We start from the raw sequence: 27764 nt of genomic DNA on the forward strand, positions 1-27764 counted from the left end.
GAGCCGGCGCTCCGGCAGCGGAGGCGACGGTGGGGGTGGAGTCGGCGACGAGCACGGCTGTGAGGGATGGCTTGGCGGAGAGCTGGAGCCGCTGATTCATCTATCTCTCCTGCCCTCCTCTCACCCACCTCCGGCGGGAGCACGAGCGCGCCGCCTTCCTCGTAGTCGGCGTTCGCGTCGGCCTCGGCCTCGGCCTCGGCAATGCTCTCGGGATTCGAGTGTGACGAGGCAGACAAGTACAGTGGCGTTGGCACCAGGATGGTGGTCTCCATCACAGCCGGCACGCCGAGATGACGAGCACAGGGGGCTCCGGGCGCGGCGACACGGACGCGGACTACCGAAAGAGAGAGAGAGAGGAGGAAGGGAGAGAAGAGGTGAAAGAGGAGATGATGACGTGGTCACCTTGACGTGTGGGGCCCACGTGGGTCCCGTGCTGACTCATCTACCACGTCAGATAAAACTGGAGTCAAAACCGCCGAGGATGCTTGCACTGGTTTTGTAAGTTGGGGATGCGTTGTATCCGGTTTTGCGGTTAGGGATGATTTTGTAACTCGAGAAGAAGTTGAGGGACCTTCGGTGTACTTTTTTCCCAGAAAAAATACAAACAAAAAAAAGCCCACTAGTTCACATGGCCCACATCCCACAGCCCATGATGGGATTAAAAAGCATCATGACGATTTATCTTTGTTAATAAAAGCCCACACTTGCAAGGAGGAGAGAAAGCAAGAAAGAAAAGACCATATACACGTGTTTTGTCCCCATAAAAAAAGCACAGGAAAAAGAAAGATACACATATCACGCCTCTCATATGCCAGCGTCACCCACAATCATCACCCGTCCACCACCTTGCGATCCAAGAAAGAAAAAAAAAAGAAAACAAGGGGTCAGCTCAATCGGGAAGGAGTGAATATTGTGTGCAACGAAAAAATCTCCATGGATGCATCGTTGAAGATGAAGAGAGATGAGAAGAGAGGCGATTCAATGCTGAATATTGGGGAAGCCCTAGGTATGTGCAGAAATAGATGAAAAACTCTAGGTTCAAGTACTTACCTCCCTGATTCTGAGTTTGAAACCCATGAACTTGTTTTTCTATTTGACTATCAGATCTGGAATTTTTCAAATCACTCTGTGTTGCTTTCATTTGTGGTGGTTCACCTTGTCTTGATGCATGAACCATGTTTGATAAAACACACTTGGTTCAGAATAAAAACTGAAAAATATTCAGAAAACTGCCAGTAGATAAAGTTGCATCATGCAACTTTTGATTACAAAAAGTTGCATTACCCATAGTACAGAGATCAAGACACAAACTAGTTCTTAGAGCCCCTGATATGTTCAATTCTCAATGAAAACAACTGAAAATTGCAAACTATATAATTCCATTAGTTGTCTGGAGAGCAGAGTGTCACATGAGTTGGATTGTTCTTTCTATAGGTCATGTTAGTTTTAGATTTTCAGTAGCTTAATAGGGACAAAGACAAAGACAAAACATATGGTTCTTGAGGTTTTTTTTTTTTTGCTACCGTATCAGATCACAAAACAAAGCTATGGTAGGTATAAGTTAGGTTTAATCTGAACTAGAAAGCAGTTCTCAAAAAAAAAAACTAGAAAGCAAAAAAAAAAAACAAAACTGTATACAACTAGTAGAACTGTACTAACTAAAAATGTGCTGCCATTTTTTCTGGAGATATATGAATGGTAGCGTTTTCTACAATCTTGAGTCAATTCGTTGAACGCTAATTACAGCAGAACCGAAAGTGTGTAGAACTCTAGATTCTACTAGAAATGGTCAGGCATATCGGAAACTGAAAGATCCAGTCTGAACAGAAACAGAACAGAAACAGTTTGAACAGCAGTCTTGCCTCTGTAGTTTGCACAATGTGAAGTAGCACATAGGAATTGCTCACTTTGGCACATTTGGAATTGCTTGGGTCTCCAGATAGGCATCGTCAGCCATGGCCCCTAGGCTCCTCTTGCTCTGAACTCCTACAGAGAAAAATAATAGAAATATGTAGCTAAATCTTATAAAAGTTGATAAAGACAAAGACAAAACCAACCTAGTGCCAAGACCAACCTATTGCCAAGACGCATGTTGCAAATATAAAAATCTAACAAAGACAAATACAAATACAAAGACAAAGAAAAAAAAGACAAAGACGCATGACGCATGAAAATATAAAAATCTAACAAAGACAAATACAAATACAAAGACAAAGAAAAAAAATAAAAAAACAAACTCAGAGAGTGTGCACAAAGCTGACACGATATAACTTCACAAATTACAAAAAATCACAAATATTACATGTTGTGTTTTTCAGGTTGGGTGAAAGACTCACATAAAGAAGATTATGTAATGGCGGATATGTATGATCAACAGTCCTTAACGAGACATCAGCAGGTAAAAATGGTTCTTCATTGCATTCTCCCTATTGTACCTGACAAATATTAATGAAAAATATCATCTCTTGTCAGGTTCAAAATAAATTGTGATTAGAGTTTACATCAATTTGCACTGGCAGAACATGAAAAGTTTACATCAATTCAGCTATCTCAGTACATGTATCTACAAAACTGCAGCTAAACTGTCTATTGATAAATATCCATGTATCCAGTGAGAAATAAATATGCATCTTGGGGGCGAACTTGCTTGCCTCGTGTTCTGCTGTTGGAAACACGTCCTTGCCAACCAAAACAGAAGAAACCATCGAACCCTTGGCAACTGATACGCCAAGCTCAAGGGCCCCATCCGTAGCAGGAATTGCCTACAAGTTTTTCATGAGTGACATATAGGGGAAGTCCCAAAAATGTATACTACAAAAATCCAAAAGATACACCACAAAAGCATGACAAAGTTATAATTTCAGGATGATCATGCCACAAAACACTCACATATAACAACAAATTATGGTCACGCGTGCTGTTCAATGCAAATAGTGTCAGCATCCCATAGTCTAGTTGAGAAACATGAGATAATTAAATTGAGCGATCAAATCATCGAAAGCCTTCGTTTACCTAACAATGTTGATAATACAATGGGACCAAAAAATGGAACATACCAAATTTCATGCAGCCACCAAATTGCAAACTGAACATCAACAAGCCTTCATTCGGTTGCAGCGCGCGTCAAGTACTCAAGTCGATCTGATATTCAGTTTTAGCGTCTCTCTTGCACTGTCATTTTTTAGAGATTTTGCATGATAAATAGCGCGCACTTACACTGTAGGGGCGACAGGAGTGCACAGCCATGCAGTTGTTCCAACAAAACAGATATGGATTGGACATAGCGGATAATAGAAGAAGAAATACGCTACCACCAGACACCAGTGCGAGGGTGACATACTGATGAATAGCATACAGGCCACCATGTACTGAAGTATACTGAAAGTAACTTCCACACGTGCAAGGGTAGAAAAAAAACTTTGCATATGGTATAAACAAAAACTGAAATGCTTACCACTCCAGGATGTCATAGTAGATGTTTAGTTTTTTTTCTCAGACAACACTAAGCACAAATCAAATACAATTTTGCACGGGGAATCAAATATGAGTTTGCACGGGGCGATCGAGATTAGATGGCCACATTAACAGATCTGACTCACAGATGAACGTTTCCAAAAACAAATAACAAAAAACTAACACAAATTACAAAACAAACGAAACCTGTGTAGCCTTGAAAAAAAGAGAAAAAGGGTATACTCGCTCACCTTGGAGGTCGATTTGCCCCCATGGCTGACTGAGAGTTCATGGCAGGGGCGGATCCAATGGGTAGGCTTCATCAGGCTCGAGCCTACCCTCCGATTTTTGTAAAAAAATTTTAATTATATAGCATCTATCCCATGGGAGGAGTTGGAGAAGGCAGGGAGAAGAGAAGAGGCGAACAACTGTCTCTGGCGGCACGAGGAAGAAAAATAGGAGCGATGGAGGTAGCTGAACCGGTACGCAGTATGTTGCTTCTTTTACTTAACATTTATTTATTTCTACCATTTATGTATTACTAATTTTCTTCATTTATATATTCAGGTGGCTGCTCACTTTAATCTTTGCTAAGGCCAAAAAAATTAGCATCTTAAGTCAAGGACTCAAGGTATTCTTTTATAAGTATGTTTTTCTATTTAATCATGTAAGTGTTACATTTGAATTGATAATGGCATATGCTTCATTTTAACATTATTAACTTAGATTTAGACTTATAGTCCAACCTATCCTCAATTTTGTCCTGGATTCGCCACTGGTTCATGGATCAGAGATCCAACTGCGAGATCCACCAAATGGTTGGTCCCCTCACCCGCCTGAGAGAGATGGTTGGTCGCCTGGCCCACCGGAGAGAGAACCACCATGGCCAAATCAGTGCCACGCGCGAAGTATTCCGTCGGGGGCTCGCTGACAGACGTGGCTACCTCGCGGCGGAGCAGCGGCGACGCGGCGGAGTTGCGGCGATAGCGCCGAGAACTCCGCCTCTGCCTGTCCTCTCGAACGAGCGGATGAGAACGAAGGAGAAAAAGAAGCGAATTGTTTTTTGAAACAGTGCACGGGCGCGTGTGTAGCTGCCGCAATGACATGCGTCATGGGTTGGGCTGGGTATACTGTGCTGCATGGGCCACGGGAACAGCCCACAGAGAAAGAGACAGATGGGTCGGGCCAAAATGTGCTGCGTGGGACACGTGAATAGAGAATTTTTTTTATTTATACTTTTTTTTATTAAAATATTTACAAAAATAATTTGTTGTTTTGAAAATTTACAAATCTAATCGCCTGCCGCCCTTTGGGAGGGCGATTTTTAAAAATCGCCCTTCCACAGGGCGGCAAGGGACCTAAATGTAAATTTTCCAGCATAACTTGTTAGCTCTATGATTTTACAATTTAAAATTATATTATATAAAGTCAGATGAAATAAAACTTTATATCAAAAGTGTAGAGCTCAAGGAGATCTACAATTTTGTAGTTAATAACTTTTTCATTTAAGATGTCCAAATATTCGTTATAAAATATAAAACACATTTTAAAAAATCTCAGATCTACATTTCAAACGATATTGGATGGAGATAAACTTTATATAAAAGTTGTAGATCTTGATGAGATCTATAACTTTGTAGTTTATCACTTTTCCATTTAAAATCATTTGGAGTATCGAATAAGCATTATTAGTTTTTAAGCAATTAAAACCGGTGGGAAGGGTTTGAACACAAATAAAAATTTTGTATTTAGGTCCCTTGCCGCCCTTGGAGAGGGCGATTTTTAAAAATCGCCCTTCTAGAGGGCGGCAGGCAATTAGATTTGTAAATTTTCGAAACAAAAAATTATTTTTGTAAATATTTTTATAAAAAAATGTATAAATAAAAAAAATTCCGTGAATAGATGGGTTCGTTGCACGCATCTTGAGCAGAAATCCAACGGGCAAGAATTCGGCTGAGAATGAAAAAAATTTCAGCAGGCAGCCGTCTAGTAATTCCCATTTTTTTTTAGCGGGTTGTTTTGTGTGCCGTAGATGGAATTTTGTCTTCCCTAATCGGACGGCTACTCGCGTCGGGTAGGGTTGTGAGTTTGTGACGTCGTCCCCTGCAAAACCACAATTCTCCACACGCAGCCGCCGGCGCCCGTCGAAATGCTGGCCAGGCCTGGGCGGCTCGCCGCTTCCACCCTTCCCAACGATTCCGCCGCCGCCGCCGCATCCACCGTCCTCTCCATACTCCGCGGCGAGGACCCCGCCAGCCTCCCCGCGGCCGGCATCGACCCGTGCCCCGCCGTGTTCCAGCAACTCCGCCCGTCGCTGCCCACCGTCCCGGACTCCGCGCTCCCGGCGCTGGCCCGATGGGCGGGCGAAGCCACCGCCGTCTCCCTCCTGACGTCCCGCGGCCTCTTTGCTGCCGCCTGGCGCCTCCTCCTGGCCCCTTCCCCCACGCCTCCTCCCCTCGCCGCCTTCGCCCCGCTCGTCCGACGCTACGCCCGCCTCGGCCGCGCCCCCGCCGCCCTCCGCGCCTTCCAGTTCCTCCGCCGCCACCCCGACCGCTACATGGCCGGCGGCGACATCCCTGCCGCGGCGTCCCTGCTAAACATGGCGGTCGACGCGCTCTGCAAGGAGGGCCACCCGCGCGCGGCCGTGGAGCTCTTCGAGCGGTGGCGCCGCGAGGAGCCCGACTCGCCACCAGATGAGCGGGCTTACAATATCCTTCTCCACGGCTGGAGCCGCGCCGGCAGGCTCGACAAGGTGGGGAAACTCTGGGCCGAGATGCGCCTCGCCGGGGTGCGCCCGACGGTGGTCACGTATGGGACTCTCATCGAGGGGCTCTGCGTGAAGCGCAGGCCAGACCAGGCGATTGCGCTTCTTGACGAGATGCGGGAAGAAGGGATCGAGGCCAATCTGCTTACTTGCAACCCCATTGTGTACGCTCTTGCGCAGGCCGGCCGATTCCAGGACGCCCACAAGGTGCTCGAGAAATTTCCTCTGTACGGTGTCGCGCCCAACATTTCCACCTTCAACTCGCTCGTGATGGGCTATTGCAAGCATGGGGACCTTGCTGGGGCTAGCAGTGTGCTCAAGGTGATGACAGAACGGGGCATTTCGCCGACCACAAGGACATACAATTATTTCTTCATGACCTTTGCCAAGAACAGCGATGTTGAGTCAGGGATGAATTTTTATAGCAAAATGATCGGTAATGGCTATTCACCAGATCAGCTTACTTATGTCCTCTTGGTCAAGATGTTGTCCAGGGCGAACCGGCTTGAACTTGTGGTGCAAATGATACAGGAGATGAGAACTCATGGTTTTGAGCCAGATTTGGCGACGAGTACCATGCTGATACATTTGCTTTGCCGGCGTCATCAATTTGAGGAGGCATGTGCTGAGTTTGAGGATATGTTTAAGAGAGGAATTGTGCCCCAGTACATCACTTACCAGAAGCTTATGAGAGAGCTCAAGCGACTTGGTTTGGTTCATCTGATCCAAAAGTTGACAAATTTAATGCGCTCAGTGCCACATTCTACAAAGTTACCAGGCAGCTATAGGGATAAGGAAGGGGATGACTCCATGGAAAAGAGGAAATTGATATTGCAGAAAGCACAGGCTGTTTCAGATGTTTTGAAGGAGTGTAAAGATCCAAAGGAGTTGGGCAAGCTCAAAGAAGATGAAGAGACTGATGTTGAGGTCGCAGATAGGTTAGTAGCCAACATTAGAAGAAGTGTATATGGGGGTGCCTCAACGAGCTCTGTAATGGCACCTCTTTCTTGAATATGGAGTTGCAAAAATGAAAATCATAAAGATAAGGGACATGATTGCATGTGAGGGGATTTACTGATAGATTGCATTGTTCATCTCAGAAGTTGACCACCTAAATGATTCGTGCACATGTTTACTGTTGTTGTTTGGGCCCTTCAAGATAAAAGATAACAGAGAAGAGGTAGTGACATACTACTGTGGTTGTGGTTTACTGGATATTGTCCCATGAAGGAATTAGCTGGTTGATGTGTTTCTTGTTTTAGGGAAACATTGATATGGCAGTTATTTACTGATGGTAAATTTCTAACATGAGATGTCTTTTCTTGATGTCTAAAAATTTCATACCTGAACATTTTTGTGATAAATGTATCTTATTGATTGCAGTGCTCATCTGCAGATGTCTTGGATTGCTATGAGACCTGTGTATGCCTCATGCAGTGATATTGCATTGAATCAGGCAACTCAGGAAAAGATGATGCCTCATTCGAAGTCTAACCAGTGAACATAGAATTGGTAGGACATTATTTAGCATGTGGCAGCCCTTGGGTTTGGCCGCTTGTGCAACTCATATACACAAAATTTTCCATTGTGTAAAGAATTTTCCGTTGCTTTGTTGGTCGGATACTTCTTCAGATGCTGTTGTTAAATTGAGATCATTTAGAAATCCCATTTCCTGTTAAACAAATACAATTAAACTTTGACTCTCCATTTCCTTTATGTTCAGATAATCTTGAAATAAATTGCTCTTAGAACTACTCAATATTGCTAGCATGGCTAGAAATGGACTCTTGGGATCTTTTCAAGAATTGAGTTCGCTCACCCTTCTCCTTTGCCAAGAATTGTCTCATTTGCGTCAGTTTGTTGTTAAGGAAAATCTTGGTGCTCATTTCTAACTACCTTTATCGCCCATTCTGACAACTTGCTGATGATCAATAGGATAGATGGAGTTATACATGGGGGACTGATGTTTTTTTTTTTAATTTGCATATGATGGGATCGATGCAGGTTCCTAAGCCCTTTTTGTGGACACTGAAATCCAATTGTCTTAGTAAGTGGAAGGTATTCTTTAATTTTTCTGGCTGCTGCTTAAAGATAGGAAATACTAAAGATTTATTAAGGCTGAAGAACATATAGCGATTGAGAGAACATGCTTTATACTTTGTCATAACCAAATCAAAGAAACTGAGACATTTGTTTTTCACTTCTTACAGTTAGAGATGTTGGACAGATGGTCTGCCGGTCTGGTTTGAAGTGCTGTTTGTTGCTAGCTGACATGATTCACGATGGAACAAATGCTCAAAGGAAATAATAACCATAGCATATTTGTCTACGAGACAATTTAGAACCATCGCAATAAATTAAGGACTTTTTTGGCAGTAAAAGCCTCCATGCAAGCCTGCGTTTTGGTCTAGTTTTTCTTATAGTTAATCTAAGGGTGGTTGTTTTTATAAATCATGGCTGAATATTTTGCTTTTTTTTTTCTTTACATCCTTCTCCTTCAACTCTTCTTGTAAATAAATCTCTTTTAAAGAATTTCAGTAGGGATCTTCCCTCCTGTTTACGTGAAAAAAAGGCCGAAGAAATTAACGGCAGATGGCTAATTAAATGTGGAGTTCCAAGTTTGTTTAACAAGCCTAATGTCCAAGAGGATGAGCTTAATTCTTTTTAGATTGTTTATACCGGATCATTGAAACGAACTATTTTCTCCATGCTTCAAAAAAGCAATTTCTTATAAAAAATTCTTTTATTATATTGTTTAGACCACTTATTTTAAGTTATTTATTAAATTTGTTTATCAAAACATTTAATTTATCCTAGATATTCGCCGTAACAATCCGCTCAATACATTGTTTCAGATTTCAAGCCTAATATAAGCACACCTAACTTGTTACTCGACACTTTTCTATCATCATACTTCCTCATATCATGGATCTTCGCTAACTTCAAAGTTGGAGAGGGAAGGGGCTAGCAACTTAGGGTATGTTTAGATCCATTTGAAATGGCAAATGGCAAAAGTTTTGGTGGTAAAAGTTTTGGCATTGTAAAAGTACTGGTTGGTGTTTAGATGCATCCTAAACTTTTAGAATGCCATTCTAGCACTTTTTGGTGGGGAGAGAGAGAGTGGTCCCACAGCACTTTTTGACACAATTTGCTACTATGGACTAGCAAATGACAAATTGACAACTTTTTCTACTAGCGTTTAGATCCAAAATGACAAAAAGTGCTCCAAAATGGCAAAACTTTTGTCATTTTGAAGGATCTAAACAGGGGCCTTAGTGCAAATAGAGAGCATAGGGAATAATTAACTTTTTACCACTCCGGTTGTAGACCCAAGAATATGATCTCACATATCCATGTGGCACAATCTAGTGCATATCCACATATGTTGCCTTTTACAAGTGAGTTCATGCTCTAAGCTTGATCTAGTTTTTATCGGATAGTATAATTATTGCAACGATAATGCTAATAGATAGCATAGTGCACTTGGCTAAACATGTGGTCTGCATGTTCACTCATCCAACCCATGCTGCTCGACCATCTAGTATGGAACAAATATTAATGCATAAAATATTTATTTCTTTTTTATTTAGTATGGAACAAATATTAATATGCCCATGTAGGCAATATTATCGTATATTCTACTCAATTTTGTGCTCGGGTCAAGGTCTTCTCAACTCTCACTTTCTCATTTTTGTTCTGTTCATCTCGATCTCCACATTTTGATCATTATTGTAGCTAATATGCTTCTCTTCTCCTAGTTGCCTACTTATTCCATCTTTTTTTTTTTCTAATCGCTCCCTATTACAAGATGTACTGAATGCTAGTGTTTTCTCTTTGGAGGTTGATGTCTTCATGTTCACGAGCGCCACTAAAACCTCCCTTGGCTATGGGGAAGGAAGTAATTTCATCCTTTTGAGTACGTTGATGGAGCCCAAATCCAGTAAACAAAGAATACATGTGGTCTCTTACAAATTTTTTTTTAAGAATTCTTAGATGTATTCTCTTCTTTTATTTATTTAGTCCTTATGCTTCACTCTCTTTGCTTTAATGTTACACAAGTTGCTTAGAGATACTGCACTAATGTTTGGATGTTATATAACACTTTTTTTGCCAACTTTGCTCATTATTAGGAGTTGAGGAGGCTTTTTATATAAATGAAATAGCTGAGGATAATATATATGTACTTATTCATTGTTACAAATATTGCATCAAACATCCAATAGAAGAGAACTTAGCAACATCTTAATGTTTCTCTCTTTTCTGTTGTAAATGTTGCATCAAATCTTGGATGAAACATTTGACTGCCTAATGAAGTTCAATGCGACATTTGTAACTTAGAGGGTGAAGCAGTGAAATAGTATTATACTTGCATGTTTAATTGGATGTTGATGCAACATTTGTGACTAAGGTACAAAACATCACTTAAAACAATGTGCAAAGTTGGATAAGGAGTTGTGCAACATCCAAAATTAGTACACCATCTCTAAAATAATTTATGCGGCGTCTAAAAAAAAGAAGAAAACATTCGAATGCAAGTGCAAATAAAAAAGAATGCAAGTAGACCCTAGTAGTCTATATATTTACCCCCGTCCTCTCCTTCATTTTGTGAAGAGCTCCATCAATGTATCAAGTAGAGATTATGGATGAGAGGGGTGAGCAGTGAAAGTATGAGTTCCTTATCTCATAAGATTTGAAGCCTAGCCTAAACATGATCGCCAATTCTTGATCTCATGCAAAATTTGGTGTTGTAGACCAGATTACTTGAAGCCAAGGTACCACATGTTGTGGTCGTTGTCCTCTCTATGTTGGTGTAGTGGTTGTAAGAGCCCCTTACGTCAAATCATTGGCTTTATGAAGTTTTCGTTGGACCATTGTGTTCCGAATGTTGTCTTCCTTCCTTCAGGGTACCGTGCACAACCTAGAAAATGGCCCTTCAGAATGGCCCTTCGGGTTCCTTCTAGTGGTTTGTGATAATCTAAGATGAAACTTTTGAGTTTTGGGAGGTGGCTAATCGTGTGAGAGATCATCATCTTTGCAAGGAGCCCCTTTCTCTCTTTTTGTATTTGCATTGATGGGACTTGAGGGGCAATCCAATATAATAGAAAGAAAAGTGCCTCTGATTATGACGCAAGATCGCTAATAATATATGCGTGAGGGGACAGAGTGGACTGCGTCCAAGGGTGAAGTATAATACATAGCTGTTAAACTAGATGAAACAGGGTGAAGCACGTACGAGGGATGACTCAATACATTGTTGTTACCACAAATCACATTGTTGTTGTCGTCACCGGTCAAATCATCATTATCAATGAAGGAGGTTGTGCGTCAACTCATCACCAATCAAATAACGACATGATTAAGGTGTAAATTCGAGCTACAACTATATATTTAATTTCATGAATCATATCAATAAGTGATATGCAAATATGACAAATATTTTCATATATGTACTGGTCAGGTCAGGTAATCGTGTTGGCTTTGACAAAAGCTAATGCTCAAGGGAATACACCAGAATGTGTATCTATCGTATTAAACTGTAATACCTTGTCATATTATCTAATCCCTTCATCCCAAAATATAGTTGTCTTTAGACTATGAATCTGGACCAGATTCATAGCTGAAGGTAGCTATATTTTGGGATGGAGCTAGTAGTTATTTGCGTGAAGGTGGAGAAAGGAAGGAGTGGTGCGGTTTTATAAGCACGTGTAGTACAAAAGTTGAAAGTGGTAAGAGTGATAACGCACGTTGGGCAAAGCATCCGTGGTCTCCAAAAGACTATACTTTTCTACATGAATCTAAAAAAGTGCCTATTTAGATTTGTGCGTACCTAAGAGTGAACTTTTTTTAGATGGGTCTTCAGACTCATAGCTATATACGTGGTTAATAAAAAGATAACACATGTGACCTACATGAATAAATATATATGCTATGGTCTTAATGGATTCTACAATGATACGAGACATCTAGGCTGGAGTAACGTTCAAATCTCTACTATTAGAAAAATTAATTGATTCAGGACTAATCTCATTTTTGTTGGTCAAACTGCATTGGATATAGAGTATTTGTGTTGGTCGTCCATATGAAAATCGCGGACAGCACTACGGCATGGCACGTCCGCTAGGGAATCAGTCTAGTGCTGGTTGCTTCTGCTTGCAAGGCGTGCAGTGTCATTTAGAGAAGCAAAGTTTTTCAGGTTGGTTATATTTTTGTCATTTTTATCTATTGTGATGTATAAATATACTAGTATTAATTATGTTGGGTCTATGAAAAATTATTCTTGTCATGGAAAGGTCTCGTGTACGTAATCAGTGATCACACAGATAGTGTTTTCTGAATTCAAACGTTTGTTGGAAGACCACTTCAGCACAGCCAAAATTTGTGTTCGCTTTGTTGCAGCACCAAATTGCTGCTGTTTTCCGAGCGTAATGTAAGGGTCAACTGATGTGGTAAAAATCGAAACTGAATAACGTAGAGACATGCAGGTAGGAACATGCCAAAAACGGTGCTAGAAGTCAAATTTACTACATAATCAAAGATGCTCACCAAGGCAATTCAAGAATCTGATTTTCTGCAACAAGCTTTACAAATGCCCCATTCATCGAATGGCCGAACTTACAGTCCATCTTCTCATAACACTAAGCAACAGTCATCGAGCAGCCGACAATCCTATATGATTACACAGGGTACAAGTACTGTCAAATTTACATCGAACTAACACAGTACATCCCCGTTAATGGATAGCACACTAAGCAAAGGGAAAAATCAAACCATCCTTGAACAGCTGAACCCCAACGAAAGCATCCCTGTGTGGATCAAATCACATGACCAGCTGACAAAACTGGCCACAATGTAGAACCACAAAGTAGAAAATTGCACAAAATTGTGATATGATCATTTCCTTACAGCTCTTCCCATCCTCAGTCCCTCCACTCCCTTGATGTAATCTCTCAACACAAAAAATGTTTTCTTGCCCAGAGTCATGGTTTATTGTGTGCATGGATTGAAGCTCGTACAACATGATGAGGTGGTGGAGCTTTTTCATTAACAAGAATCTGTTCTGGAAAGTCCACACGGATTGATTTGAACTGATAGCGCTGTTTGACATCAAAGAAATCAACATGTAAGGTAGGGCTACATTTGTAAAGGGTAATTAAGCTTTTGCAATATATTCATATAATCTGATGAAATTATAATTCTATGAAAGTACTTTCTAAAACAAAACTATACATATGATTCAACATGTCTAAAATGACATGTTTTCAAGACCAAACGGAGTAACTACTAACAAATCGCTACTTGTAGCAACTCATTTAAATAATAAGATGCTAATACATGAACCAAGAGGATTTGGTTATACAAGAATACAAGGGTACTAGTACCAACTACCAACACACTTCTTTTACTTCCTTTTTTCCTTCTTTGTAATTATTTCTAAACTCTTTTTATTAATGAAAATTAACCACAGGGGATTCCTCTGCTGTGTTTGCATTAAAAAAAGCAACGCGGTTGTTTTTTTTAAATAAAAAGAAATGAACTATTAGCCTAACTCTCTACTAATTAAAAAAAAGCATGCGGTAGTGTGGTTTTTGTAGAAGACCACACTCGAGGCATCAGGCCTGACTTCATGAGCACCAGGTTTTTATAAAATGTACTCTATTGTCCATGCTTTCTGGTGACAGGCACATTTTTACTAACTAGATATGGATCAAATATCAAATCTTTTAAAATAAAAAAATTGAAATCCCATACCTGTTCTTTCCAAGATATATCCAGAATTCTGTAGTAAGGATCCAACAATGCCACTCGATCACCTTCTTTAATCTAAGGCATATAAAGTTTACATTAGCATAGTACAGGATATTAGAAGAAACTACAGAAAGACAAATTTGCAGTCAACAAAACTATTTTGCATATTGGAATATAAGACAGCAACTATGTCAACAACAGAGAACTCACAATATTTTCAGCAAATATCTTAAACCTAAAACATGGTTGGATAACTTGATGGGATAAGTCCATTTTACACCCTCGAACTCTTTGCTTTGTCTAAAGTGCACCCTCAAACTCTAAAACCGGTTATATGACACCCCCTAACTTTCAATACCGTTTAAATTACCCCTTCCATTCAAACCAGGATGGTTTTTCTTAAATTATGCTGACGTGGCAATCCAATCAACCAAAAAAAATTTAAAACAAATAATTGGTCCCACGTCAGCTGCCACCTATCTCCTACCCAAAATCTCTTTCTTTTCACTTTCTTCTTTCCTTCCCGAGCGAGAACGACACCGGCGATAAGATCGAGTTCGCCCTTCCCCGTCGTCCCCCACCCCTCGAGCGCCGGCGAGCTCGAGCTCCCCCTTCCCCGTTGCCCTCTCTAGGTCTCCCTTCCCCCCCTCTCTACCCACGTGAGACAATGGAGGCGAGCTCAATGAGCAAGGCAGCAGCGATGGTCGCGAACACCGGTTGCGTCGACCCCATGCTCCGATAGCAGATCTGGAGGTGGCACAAGGAGCCGAGGAAGTTGGGCGGTCTTGGTGGTTGGAGATGGCACGGACGCCGACGAGCTTGAGGGGGATAGGAAACGCAGGTGGTGGCGAGCTCCACCCTCCACGACCTCAGTGCCGCCCACCTCGTCTGCCTCCGCCGTTGCCTCTGCACTGCATCGCCGCTGCGGCAACCTTCTTCGACCTTAGGCAAGGGGACGGGCTCTGTGTCGAGCTCAGCCAAGCGGGCGGGCAACCCCGTCTTCTCCGACCTCAGGCCGGCGGATGATGGATGGATGCGGAATCAGGCGTGGCATGAACGCATGGAGGCGAAAGGATGCGAAGATTGGGCTCGACGCGCGACCCGCGTCCACTGCCACCTCTCGCTCACTCGATCCATCGCCAAGACCAGGGGCGGCAAGCTCGGGGAGGAGGAGCTTCAGTGGAGCCGTTGCTTGAGATGCGGGGGGAGGGAGGTTGGAGTTAGAGCTCGAGCTCACCGGGAGGAGGCGGCGCTTGGGGAGGCAGTGTTCGAGCTCCCCAGCGCTGATCTCATGGCTAGGGGTGGTCACCAGCGCCGATCCATGGATGAGAGAAGAGAGAGATGTGCCTGACTGTGAGGGTGAGAGAAGAGGAAGAGGGGCTCAATGACGTGAGGTCATACGCCACGTAACCGAAAAACCACTCTGGTTTGGTTTTGGGGGTAAATTGAACGGTTTTAATAGTTGGAGGGTGTTAGATACCCGGTTTTGTAGTTGTAGGGTGTATTTTAGACAGACATAAAAGTTCGAGGGTGTAAAATGGACTTATCCTGATTAGTTGATTCCATATGCCAAAAGAAAAAGTTAACTCTACTCCCCCTAAACTAATGCGTCGGCGCACTTAACTACTAGAATTGGGTCACTTCACACCCGAATGAAATTTATCTTTTTTCCTTTCAATAATTTATGTTTCTATTTGGATAGGTCAGTAGAACACAAGGCCAGTTAACCCCCGAGTCCAGAAATATGAAAAACTTGCAAATGGTCATGAAAACATTCAGAAAATGTCTTTAAATACAGGCTCATTATCATACCTAAAAAAATATTTCAATAGACTTCTATAAGGGTAAACAAAATAGACAAATATGGAGTGAAGTGACATGGTTTTCAGTGAACTAGTTTAGGGGAATAAAGTGGACCTCTTCCTATGCAAACTAATTATTTCTTTATATGTTTTAGATACTGATGATTTCAAACACTTGTATCTACTTTTTATATAACAAGCGAAATATCATATTATGAAACTATGTCATGTAAAAGTATAATGATTTTACATGATTAACTTAAGGGGCAATTAATTACCCTTTGGGATATTACTGATCAAGTATATAAAGTTTGACTGTAGGTTTCCGAACATCTTGCACTGCATCGCATTTCTGAACAGCAAGGCTCAATGAGTCATGATAGATTCTAGGACATGCATCCAATTGAACTATACAGTTAAGTCAAATCAAGCTTTGCAACATTTTACAAATGACCATGAAGAAAATGAATACTATGCAATAATATAGCAACAACGCAAAACAATCAGCTTACTGCCATCACTACGATAAAAAGAATTACAAAGTGCAAATTTCCATTTATGATAGCACAAACATTCACTGGTATTAAGAGATCTTACTGCTTCATTCCGTAGACCATAGACTGAGAGTATGAAATAAGACTGATCCAAGTCGCATGTTAAATAATACCTGAAATTATCACATTTCAGTATAAATACAAAGGTACGCAATAATAGAACCCAATACACCAAGATTGGTGTTTTAGTATGCCATCTTTGATTGAATAGAGATGCATATTGAATCTGATTCATCTAAATGATCATACCATGTTTGAGCAGCATACAATAACCCCAGGTAACCAAAACTAGTAGCAAAAGTTCTAGTTCAATGAGGCTAATAGTTAACACCCATTCTATTCATGTGAAAAAAACAAACCCATTCTATTCACGAGTATTATATTTGCATGTTTAACTGACCGCATTGTAAAACCTATTACAATGATTACAATCAAGGTTAAATATGCCAGTCATAACCGCTCAGACCCAAAATACTGTGCTTAAATAATGAAAGAAAATAGAGGCCAATACTTTATTGAATTCAACTAAAATATTTAACAGAATTTAGTTGAGCAGATCATGACTAGTGCAATCTTACTGCTTATCTTTGGCAAAAGGTCCTGAAGTTAAATAAAGCTCAAGGTTATTATTTCAGCCAGTAAAACAAATCCAAGATCCTTGCAAAAATGTTGATGTATAGTAAAGCAATTTTTAAATTCAAGCTTATCATTGCAGTTTAGCATCCACAATTCCCAGTTATAAAACAGTTCTTATAAGGAAATAAAGGAAAACTGTTTTGGACAATGGGTGGACAATTTGCTGAAATATTTTCCCTTTTGTGGATAGAGTTAGAAGATGAAGACATGCCAGTTACACTGCTTTCTTAACTACAACTAGGTGCTTCAAAGTTAGCACACTTTCTACCAGGTATAGTATCTGTGTGCAAATTTCAACTTTCAGTTAATGTAACTAATAATTCTTCTAACAAAAAGTTGCTAAATTGCTCTATGCTATTTACAACAAAAATCATGATGTTCCAAAGAAGAGCACTCAGGAGCATAAAAAAAATGTAAATTTGTAATGGGTCTCGCATAATTAATATTGATTTCAAGGATTAAGAGAACCTACATTGGAGCAATGTTGTCGTGTCTTATCAAAAGAATGACTTTCCCCAACACAGCAACTGTCTTGTTCAAACCCTCTGATAGGATGCCTATGGTTGCTTTCTTGTGAGATGATTTTACTAGAGAGAATAAAGGAGAAAACGTATAAAAACCAACAGGAGTACAAAAGAAATCTTATACAGGCTTGAATATATGCCAAGTGACAGTGAAAGTATTACTGTTGACTTCACTCAAAGAAGACACTGATGATGCTAATCTCTTGGATCGTAATTGTCCCTGTGGAAGAAATTATTCATAAGTACAAATAAATAAGAAAATAAGTTATTCCAAAACAAATCATTGTCAATTCATGACAAATGAAACTTGAAGCCTTTTATGCAGGCAAAAACAACTTGAACTTCAGAATGGTTTTATGATTATGTGTGGCACCATGCAGGAATTACTGTTCACGCTTGTGAACAGTAAGCGCGGAACTCTAGCATCTAGTTGCGTTAGGAGACAATTTGCTTGAGTTAGCAGTTTGATTGGAGATGAGATTTTTGGGTTGTTTAAGTTATGTGTTAGCATATTCGAGTTAAATCTATCCCTTTCTTATTAAAGATATGTTATTAGACCATAAACGGCTAAATCACTACAAAGAACAAGACACATCTACCATTCACATCAACCAAAGTTTCTACCTGAAGTTCATCATTCCAATCTATAATGTTCTCTCTTCTGTTCAACCAACGCCGCTTGCTTGTCTTCTCAGCAATATTTTATTTACCCAATGAACTAAAGGTTTATTAGTCGCAGTCTAGCATATTTCGTAAAAGTAACTCCATAGATCGCTATAGTTATGAAAAAAGATGTATTCTATTTTGTGTTATTTTGCTTTGTTTTGCCAAGTTGCATGAATATGGACAACATAAAGTTCTTATATTCATGGTTGGTAAGTAGGAAGCCTCTTTGATTTAGAATAAGATAAAATGCGAGTTCAAAAGGTTAAGATGGAAGAATTTTCATCTGTTTATGTTAAACTCTGGTCTACATGCCATAGTTACATACTCCCTCCGTCCCATAATAAGCGCAGTTCTATCCGTCTTATTTGAAATATTTTTATGATTAGTATTTTTATTGTTATTAGATGATAAAATATGAATAGTACTTTATGCGTGACTTAACTTTTCAATTTTTTTCATAAATTTTTCAAATAAGATGGACAGTCAAACGTTGGGCACGGAAACTTATGGCTGCACTTATAATGGGACGGAGGGAGTAGAAGATACCTTCATTGCACTATCTAGCTTATCAAGGAGACTGATGATCTTCTGAACTTCTGTATCAGCACCAAGACCAGGATCTTTTAAAGCTGCAGCTTCAAATCCACGAAGTGCTCTTTCATAGTTCTCTAGGTATTTGTCAGCCTGGAAGGAACCAAAACAAATAACATATTACACAAAAGGATGTCCTATACTTGGCGGAAAATTCAGTTGATTTAGCTACCCAGTTTAAGTTATGATCCGGGTTACTCACTGTGGCACAATTATAGTAGAGGTCTGGATTACATTTCGTAGTCTCATCCTTTTCCTGAGCATAAAATGAATTCAATTATATTCATATAATAAAACAAACAAGGCCACCCAACACACGCCCACCCAAAATCAGGAGGTGGGGGTGGGGATGGGGGTGGGGGTGAGGGGGGTCAACTCTAGCACCCATTACCTAACCGTTCGCTTTGCAGACTCTAATTAGTAACTACTCCCTCCATCCGAAAATAATAATAGGGAAAATTGATTATAGAGCACCAAAAGTTTCTGTTTTTGGTTTTATAGCACCAAAAGGTTCCGGTTCATTTTAGTAGCATTGCAAGTTACCTCCGTTACTGATTTTGGCACTATCCAAATTGACGTTATCTCCCCCACCTTGCCCCGTCTATCTTCTTCATCCTCCCCAAAAGGTGAGTTCCATTCCATGGCACAGCTGTAGAGACGAGCAGGAGGGGCGCAGCACTTCGTCAAGCTCGAGTGCAGTGCAAGCAGACGAGATCTGGGGTGCCAGTGGACATCATCACAAGCTGCAGGACGCACGTTCAGCTGTCCAGGTGAGCTCATGTATGGTCGTGCATCCAGTCTAGCTTGTGGACTTGTGGTTCAGCAACATTGTTCTGCCTGTATGATACCCACCCTGCTATACTTCAGTTTGTGCACATTTTTTATCCATGAAATTGGGATTGGCTAACAAGGCAAGAGGATTGATGTTGGAACAGCGTTCATCAGCAAGTTCCAGTCTTCCAGAGATGAAGTACTAGCTTGTGTATGGCGTGGTGATGGTGCAGGGACGACCGGAAGACAGGCTCGAGGGTGTTGGCTTTTGGGCCAGCTTTAGTGGCTGATGTCCAAGGCGAGCTTGAGGCCTCAAGGGAGATCAGGAATGGAACAGGTGGGACGGCCAGCGCCTGTGCGAGGCCTGAGATGGGGAGAAGGATTGAAGAGGAAGATGGTATATTGGTATATTGCAAAAATAATAGAAAGAAAAAGAAAACTAACAGAAGTTTGGATGGAGTGCTAAAATCAGTAACGGAGGTAAACTTTCAATGCTATTAAAGTGAACCGGAACCTTTCGATGCTATAAAACCAAAAACAAAAACTTTCGGTGCTCTATAACCAATTTTGCCATAATAAAACCTAGGACTAGATGGGGCATTTGCTAGTACTAGATACATTGTACTAGGAAACGTCACATCCGGTCCTAGATTCTTATATTTTGGGACTGAGGTAAGTATCAAACTGGTACATAATGATCATCTAGGGTCAAATCTTAAACATGCCACCTAGACGTTGGTAACGTTAAGTATTAGGAACCCTTGGAATTGCAATGGGACAACGTGCATACAAGTCACCATACAAATACGCAGAAGAGCCCATTAGAATAGGGTAAATACACAACTAGCTATAAGATACATCTAGCAGTTTGCACTTTGCCCAGCCAAATCACTCTCTTCCCAGGGTACCCCTTCCTTTCTTTCTCTTGCATGACTAGTGGACCACATCAGGTTTATTTGGCAAACTGATCTTAGCAAACTCAGGTACCATATCTAAATGGACGCCGGGTAAACGAAATACGAAAGAATAAATGCATCTTCAGCTTGCCAAAGCGATTTTTGGCATGGAATTGATTGTCACTGGTTTTAACTGTTGGAAGGTGCAAATTCAACAGTTTGAGTTGAGAAGTGTTTTCTGGACTCACACGAAAGTAGAAGGGGAGTAGAATGGACTCCTGAATAAAAAATTGGAAGCTTTACACAAAAAAGTGGAAATCTTTCAGAGAATATATCTTACTTTCATGAATGAAATTATCAAACCAACAGAAGTATGAAATGCACAAACTTACAGCATTTTGATAGGCTTTGACTGAATGATGAAGCTTCATGTGATCCCAGGATCCACTCACGAAAAAGCTTGTCAGATATGCATTACCCAGATTATCTATACAGAAATGAGGAAATAAAGAATTTTTGTAAAAACAGAAATAAATCGGGAAAAAAAAAGAGTATCTCAGAAAAACCCATTCAATGCTGATGCAGCAAGATTGATGGACCTGGAACCCATATATGTCTATTTCATAACTTATGCTGAGTGCTTCTTCATTTAGAAATATAACATTGCTAATTCAAATTTACTACTCAATGCGGTATTTCCAAATAAAGTGGCACTGAACATAAATGTTGATGGTTGGTAACACATCACTAGTTTTTGTAGTAGTAAAACTAAACAGTGTATCTTTCGGATGGCATTAAGTGTACTTTAAAACTTAGGTGGAATTAAAGTAATTGTGGTCATTTTCAGTGGTATGTAACCATTTTTTCTGTACTTAGCATCTCCATAAATTAGGATATATGATCATTCATCGATGAAGAAACACCTCGATTAATGGTCATTTCCTTGTACCTCAGTATATGTATGTTTAAAAGTTTAGAAGTCCAGAAAGTGTTAATTCATTCATTTTTATCATTCCAAAATCCAAACAGATCCTAATGCTAGTTTTCGATGAGATATAGGAGATAACTAGCTAGTTGAGGAAGGTAACCATCCAAATAGTATGGAGATATATAATTTTGTACTTGCATATTCACTGCAAATGCATAATGGGCTAACAACATAATGTGATAAACACTGTGAAAAGGAGATCGACAACAGCTACTGCATTTAGAGGAGAGAGTGCATCTATGGGGAGATAAAAACTACTTCCTCCGTTTCATAATGTAAGTCTTTCTAGCATTGCCCACATTCATATAGATGTTAATGAATCTAAATATATATGTGTGTCTAGATTCATTAACATCTATATGAATATGGGCAATGCTAGAAAGTCTTACATTATGAAACGGAGGGAGTAGACTACAGAAGCTCATTGGACTTGAGAATGTTCATCTTTGCTTAATTCATCTGGATTTGCTGCTTTCCATTTCATACAGAAAGAGGTCCTTAATACTTCAACTAAGATAAAGTGTAATATATAATCTTATTACTAATGATAAAACTGAATAAACAAATAATAGCCTTGTCTGCTAATAACTTAGGTAACTAGCTGCCTTTCTGCTACAGCACCACTCAGATAATCATATGTGAGTAGTACCATGTGAATGTGCACACTACCTCCCTGCAGATAACATATGCAGGATAAATAACCAAATCCATTTTCTCTTGTACAGATGACTAACTCTACCAATACAGGAATAAGACCTGAGTTGATTCAAGGATAGTACCAAAGCTTTTATTTTAACCAACAAGCACACTCCAGGATCACTCATGAAGAAAGTGATAATGTGTTTTGAGGTAGTACTAGTGATCACATAGTATTAAGAGTACAAGTTTACAACTGAAGTAATTGTTCGGGCAAATCTCAATTTCTGGCATATATCCAATGGACTAAAGTAAATATATATGTGCAGTACATAAAACGACAGCCTTCTAAAGGAAAGAAGGCAAAGTTCAGAATAAAATATTGCACAATTTCAGTTTTATCTTGAAGCAATAAAACACTAGCATTGGTCTGCTCCAAACAGAAAAGACGATGCTTAATTTTAGGAGCTAGTTGTTTTTGTTCGTTCCATTTCACCCGAGGGTTGTGCGCATTGAAAACAAGAATGCATATCGCAAAAATAACTAGAGTGGGTTAGCCAAGCTTTGATCAAAAGCGTGCATGTGCCACCAGGCAATTTAAAATTCTCCTCCACAAGCACAATAACCAATCTGTACACGAAACGCTGTCAGCAAATATAGTTCCTGAATATTCCGGCTCCTCTGATGTTCATGCAACAGCTTACAAAAAAGGCAAGACAAGCTTTGGGGTATATAATGATATGAGAACGCATTTCTTGTTTGAAACTAGATAAATGTCTATGTCATGGGCAGTGGGCTGAGGAGTCGAGTCCCCAGGGAGCGGTACAGTATTACAGTAGCTCAGTTAGTTAAGAGTCTGTTGGATAGGATTAGACTAGGTCCTTTCCTCCACCTATATAAGGATGGATTGCATCATCATTCTAATTGAGAAATGAATCAGAATTAGTCTCCCCCAACCTATATCCCTTCTCATCCCTAGAAGCCGTCGCCGCCCGGCAATCCCCCAGGCGGTGTTTACCAACCCTAACCCATAACAGGTCTATCACAACTGGCTGTTTTGGAATCTTACTAAACAAAATCAAATTCAGGGTTAAAACATTTATTGATTACACCATGCCACAAAATATGAATCTAAACTCTGGTTGAATCAAGCAACAAGGGAACGCCGGCATGTCACCGTGGTATGTGACACCAAGGAAACAGAACATATGCAACTATTATTTTGAATGAAAAGATTCTTACACCAAGAATTTCCATCTCTGATGTCAAGCATTACAGCTTCTTTTGCATGCTTAATGCTCTCTTCCACTAGCTGTGCTTGGCCTTCACTACCTGAAAAGAGAACTCTGCATAAATGGGGTGCAACAAGATGAGGAAAATGCTGTACAGATATAGTCAAGTGGCGTAGTACATTTTTTATAGTAGGGACTAGGGACTCGGACATTCAATATTAGCATTTAGTACACAATGTTTGCTATAATTTGTTGACAGTTTTGTGTTGAAACTAGTCAAATTTTTGGACATTGGATCTGCATCGAGATAAGTGTGTGATGGTATTGGGTCTGCCATCTCTATCTCTTTTTTTTTACATAGTACTTCTGCTGACATATGTCGTCCCCTCTCTTTCCATGTGCCTGCCCAAATCACTTTTAATGCCCTGGGAAAGAAAAGATTGGCTCCACTTCTATGTTATTTAATTATCGGGAAAATCTGTTCATAAGGATAAATATTTATTTGCATAAGAATAGATTGCTAATAATACTTTGCCTGTCTTGTGTTTCACATTTAGAGATGTTATTCAAGATCAAAGAAGAGAAGACACAACAGAGTGAAGTGTATATATATATACAAACAAGGCATGCATGTACAGGAACAGCCAAGTACCAGCTGCCTGTGCGCTATGGTTCAATGCAATCAGGCCAAGCCGTATATGCATGCACAGGAGCAGGTCAAACACACGAGTTCAGGTGAAATCTGCAGGCACAACTCCTTTTTTTTTTCTACGAGACCAAGGATCAAGTCTCAAGCCCAGTCCATGTCACATCATCTAGCTGATTTATCCTGGGCCCACATATCATGTAATTGAGTTGAATGGCTCGGTGTGCATGTACTGGCTGCCGCCACCGACCTTCTGGCCCTTTATTTTACCAAGGCAATGATCCCCTCTTTCTTTAGGTTTTGTTTCGATTAGTTTAGCCCCGTGTGCAAACTCACGTTGTCTTTAGTGTTGGTAAAATAATATTTCATCTAAGGAATCTGATTATTGATGTTCATGAGCTGCTTATGAAATCTCAAAATTTGGTCTAGCTAAATAATATTTCATCTAAGGAGTAAGAGATTCTGATTTCAACAGAAGAATCAATTCGAGCCAAGGTCAAGCTAGGCTAACGAGCAAAGCTCGTGTCTGTTTATAAAGAGATGCCCTAACACTCCACCGAGAAGTGAGAAGCACATATTTTAAGCATGCCGGGGATCTAGTTTGCAATGGACCAATATTTCAATATTGATAATAGTACTTGAAGATTTGTGCCTTACAATTTTGGACAGAACATACCAGAGTTCAAGTATATTATTCATCAGAAACAGATGAGTTGTGGAATGGCCATAAGGGTCGATCTCACCCACAGAAGATTGCTCAACCTCCCTATCTGACCCCCCCCCCCCAACCTCTCCTGTCTTGTGTGGTGTTTCTTGTTGATCTATTAAATAGTTCAAACATAATTTTGACATGAGCAGCAATTAGTTCATTAAACCTAAAGCTCAGACTAAAACACTTGAGCTGGTTGAAACACATACTCAGAATTTTGTTCTTGTGTACAAAAAAGTATGATTAGTTCATCAGTGACATAACACTGTATCATAATTTATATGCTGTGGGGGGAATTAATTCCATAAAATACTATGAGCTGAGAAGTGAGAAGTTACTATATGAGGAGAATCTCACCTTGAGCCATACTTCTTTCAAGCATTGAGAGCTGGCATAGTATTTTCTTGTCTGCCCCCTGAAAAATGATATTATGCTAGAGAATTTGGACACATGAAAAAAAAAACATAGTAGCTACTTACAGGTAAAAATGTACCTTGCTTAATGCTAATGAAAAGCAGTTCATTGCTGAATCCAGGTCCCCTTTCTTCCATATGCAGTTACCCAAACACAGCCATGCATCTACAAGAGATGGATTCAACTTTACCTAATATATCCAGTAGAACAATGTTTGTTTAAGTTTCTAACCGATAGACATCATATACAAGGTAATGTGTAGTCTTCTGCTACATACTGCTTTGGATAAATGATCTTCAGCCTCCTTATGATAATCAGGGAAAACATCCAATATTTTTCCCCTCAAGAATTCATAAACAGCACGTTGTTGCGGTGTTTTCCTTTGCTCTGGAAGTTAAAGAAAAAAATATACTGAAAAGAGCATGAAATGAACATACAGAATGATCGATCACCTAGATAACAAGTAGCCAACAGAAAAAAGGAATTGAATGTCCCAAAAGGTTACAATCGAACTTAGCAACTCATCAAAGCACAAACTATCTGATGATACCTGTTGCATGTCCCAACTTACAGAAAAGAAAAGCGCGGAAATACACCCTCTGTTTCAGGTTATAAGATGTTTTGGCTTTGGTCAAAGTCAAACTGCTTCAAGTTTGACTAAGTTTATAGACAAATATATAATAATATTTACATTACTAAATTATTTTTATTAAATTAATAATTAAATATATTTTTATAATAAATTTATCTTGTGTCGAAAATATTACTATTTTTTCTATAAACTTATTAGTCAAACTTGAAGCAGTTTGACTTTGACCAAAATCAAAATATCTTATAACCTGAAACGGAGGGAGTATCATGTTGGGACCCCAAGTGAATAGAATATGTATAATCAGATGTGATCCAACCATCTAAATAGGTTTGGTCATTGCTGTTGTTTAGATATTGAGAGGCTGCTGTCAGCAATTCCCCAAAAATTTCTCTTACCACAGAAGATCGGGGCCAAGAATTTGGATATCATAATTCAAGGCATTTGTGTATTAGAATTCAGAAATTGTCAAGAACATCATAGTGCATAATACTTGACTTGTTAATGCTTTACATAGTTTGTTGTGCCACAGCAATGGTAGTTCCCCTTGTTCTCATGATAACATACGTAAGGCAGCATAGGTGGAACCATGCAGGCATTTGGACATAAAATGAGTACTGTACCAACTCACAAACATGAAAGTTTACAGCTATACATGCACAACAATAAGATTATATATGCCTGCGTTTCGCAGCAGAATTTCCTATTGATGAATGCTGGAACAGACATTATGCGGGCACCAAAATTCTGGAGTACAGATGTTTAGAAAGACAGACTAGCCAGCATCAAATCCAACACAGACACTGTTGACATCCATCCTAGAGCATGGTACTGAATTCGGGATACAATACCTAATTATAGTAATACACAACATATTAGGCAGCACACCAATAACTTAGCATCAACAGTAGAGAGATGGTGCAATGCATAAAAAATTGCATTAGTATCTAATAAATCATCTCCGCACCAATGGAGCATGCGCAATCAATAAAAACATCAGAGCTTACAAGTTGCAACACGCTCAGTACATGTAACGGCTTCTACATTTCATTTCTGATATTCAAGCTACATGCTAGCGGAATCCAATTGGAGCGAAACCATCACAAACCGAATCCATTTCAATAGCACTCAGCACTACTGCGCAGTGCTACTAATCGAAGAAATAGTCTGGCCATGGAGACCGCGACTTGAAGGTACCTGGCGGGAGGGAGTCGAGGACGGCGAGGGCGTCGTCGGCGAGGGCGCGGAGGGCCGCGGCCTTCTCGACGGGGTCTCGGGGGAAGAAGGTGTCGCGGAGGCGATACAACTCCTCCGCCGCGTCCGCGGTCCTCTCCAGGGGCGTCCTCCGCGGCGGCGGGGGCGCGGAGGCAGAGCTCGCCGCAGCGCCGCCGGCCTCGCTGCTCATCGGTTTCTAGGATGGCGATGCGAGTGGGATCTGAGTCCGAGGCAACCGACTGAGCGGGGCCGGCCGGCAAGGGGAGAGGCGCAAGGGCCGCAAAGGCTTGAAACGGGGTAGGAGGAAGGAGCAAAATATTCAGACGCCGGGCGCCACCTCTGCTCGCAGGATGGGGATTCGGCACAAAGCGGCGGGCGAGGAGACGAAATTCGAGGCCGAGGCCGAGGCCGGATGGGATGGATTAGGATGCTCACCGGTGAGCGATGATGCGGCGGGAGCAGGAGAACGCCGGCGCCACCTCCGCTAGTAGGATGGAGATCGGCGCCGGCGGAAAGCGAGGAGACGGGAGTCGAGGGCGCCGGGCGAGGAGACGGGATGGATTGGGGACCCGGAGGGCCGGAGGTCGATTGTGGGGCGGGGCCCGGGGGCTGTGCGGCGCTCTGCTGCCGCCTGCCTGTGGGTCATATGCACAGGCCCATGAGACTGGAAATTTTTCATCTCGGAAAAAGTTCACGTAAGATCCCTTATCTTGTAGTCGAGTCTTAAAACTGTCCCGAACCGGAATACCAAATATAATGTATTCCTAAGCTGGTAAAACCGGGTCACATTTGATCCTAAGATAGTATTGCTGTTTTTTTGACGTGGCGGCTGAGTCAATGTGGAGCCCACGTAGACTCCACATGTCAGCCGGCAATTTTCTTCCACCTCACTCCCCTCTCTTCCCATCTCAACCCAAACCTCTACGGCAGCC

At 40.7% G+C, this 27764-nt stretch overlaps 2 protein-coding genes and 1 long non-coding RNA gene across 8 annotated transcripts; 2 read left to right on the top strand and 1 right to left on the bottom strand.

The window, feature by feature from the left end:
- The first annotated feature begins 762 nt into the window (after positions 1 to 762).
- On the top strand, positions 763 to 2642 carry LOC107281700 (uncharacterized). The gene is made up of 3 exons (XR_001547463.3): positions 763 to 1006; positions 2319 to 2398; positions 2473 to 2642. It is a non-coding gene; the product is annotated as an uncharacterized lncRNA (long non-coding RNA).
- A 2924-nt stretch (positions 2643 to 5566) lies between these two features.
- LOC4324039 (pentatricopeptide repeat-containing protein At5g11310, mitochondrial) lies at positions 5567 to 8848 on the top strand. Of its 6 annotated transcripts, none has more exons than XM_015765639.3 (4): positions 5567 to 7511; positions 7601 to 7729; positions 8222 to 8275; positions 8428 to 8848. In XM_015765639.3, exon 1 carries the CDS (start codon positions 5603 to 5605, stop codon positions 7226 to 7228), a length of 1626 nt encoding a protein of 541 aa, XP_015621125.1. In that variant the 5' UTR covers positions 5567 to 5602; the 3' UTR covers positions 7229 to 7511; positions 7601 to 7729; positions 8222 to 8275; positions 8428 to 8848. The 6 variants fall into 6 exon arrangements, with proteins under 6 accessions (XP_015621125.1, XP_015621126.1, XP_015621128.1 ...); XM_015765640.3 differs by having other exon boundaries at positions 8222 to 8264; XM_015765642.3 differs by having other exon boundaries at positions 7614 to 7729.
- A 3871-nt stretch (positions 8849 to 12719) lies between these two features.
- LOC4324040 (uncharacterized) lies at positions 12720 to 27395 on the bottom strand. The gene is made up of 13 exons (XM_015765643.3): positions 26815 to 27395; positions 25306 to 25415; positions 25108 to 25218; positions 24972 to 25029; positions 23270 to 23359; positions 20796 to 20890; positions 18939 to 18992; positions 18692 to 18829; positions 17642 to 17699; positions 17428 to 17542; positions 16363 to 16432; positions 13967 to 14038; positions 12720 to 13311 (listed from the first exon to the last, which is right to left on the bottom strand). The coding sequence occupies exons 1-13, from the start codon at positions 27020 to 27022 to the stop codon at positions 13195 to 13197; spliced, it is 1296 nt and encodes a 431-aa protein (XP_015621129.1). The 5' UTR covers positions 27023 to 27395; the 3' UTR covers positions 12720 to 13194.
- Between the last annotated feature and the right edge of the window lie 369 nt (positions 27396 to 27764).

Source organism: Oryza sativa, chromosome 1 (genome assembly GCF_034140825.1).
Source record: "Oryza sativa Japonica Group chromosome 1, ASM3414082v1".
Classification (NCBI taxonomy): domain Eukaryota; kingdom Viridiplantae; phylum Streptophyta; class Magnoliopsida; order Poales; family Poaceae; genus Oryza; species Oryza sativa.

What these genes read in the sequence shown, in the direction of transcription:
- LOC4324040 (XM_015765643.3), bottom strand. Translation starts at nt 27,022, where the DNA reads ATGAGCAGCGAGGCCGGCGGCGCTGCGGCGAGCTCTGCCTCCGCGCCC. An exon ending in TCTACTATAATTGTGCCACA is followed by an intron (nt 18,830 to 18,938) that starts GTGAGTAACCCG and finishes GGTTCCTTCCAG; the next exon opens with GCTGACAAATACCTAGAGAA. An exon ending in AGCTAGATAGTGCAATGAAG is followed by an intron (nt 17,700 to 18,691) that starts GTATCTTCTACT and finishes TTTCTTCCACAG; the next exon opens with GGACAATTACGATCCAAGAG.
- LOC4324039 (XM_015765639.3), top strand. Translation starts at nt 5,603, where the DNA reads ATGCTGGCCAGGCCTGGGCGGCTCGCCGCTTCCACCCTTCCCAACGAT.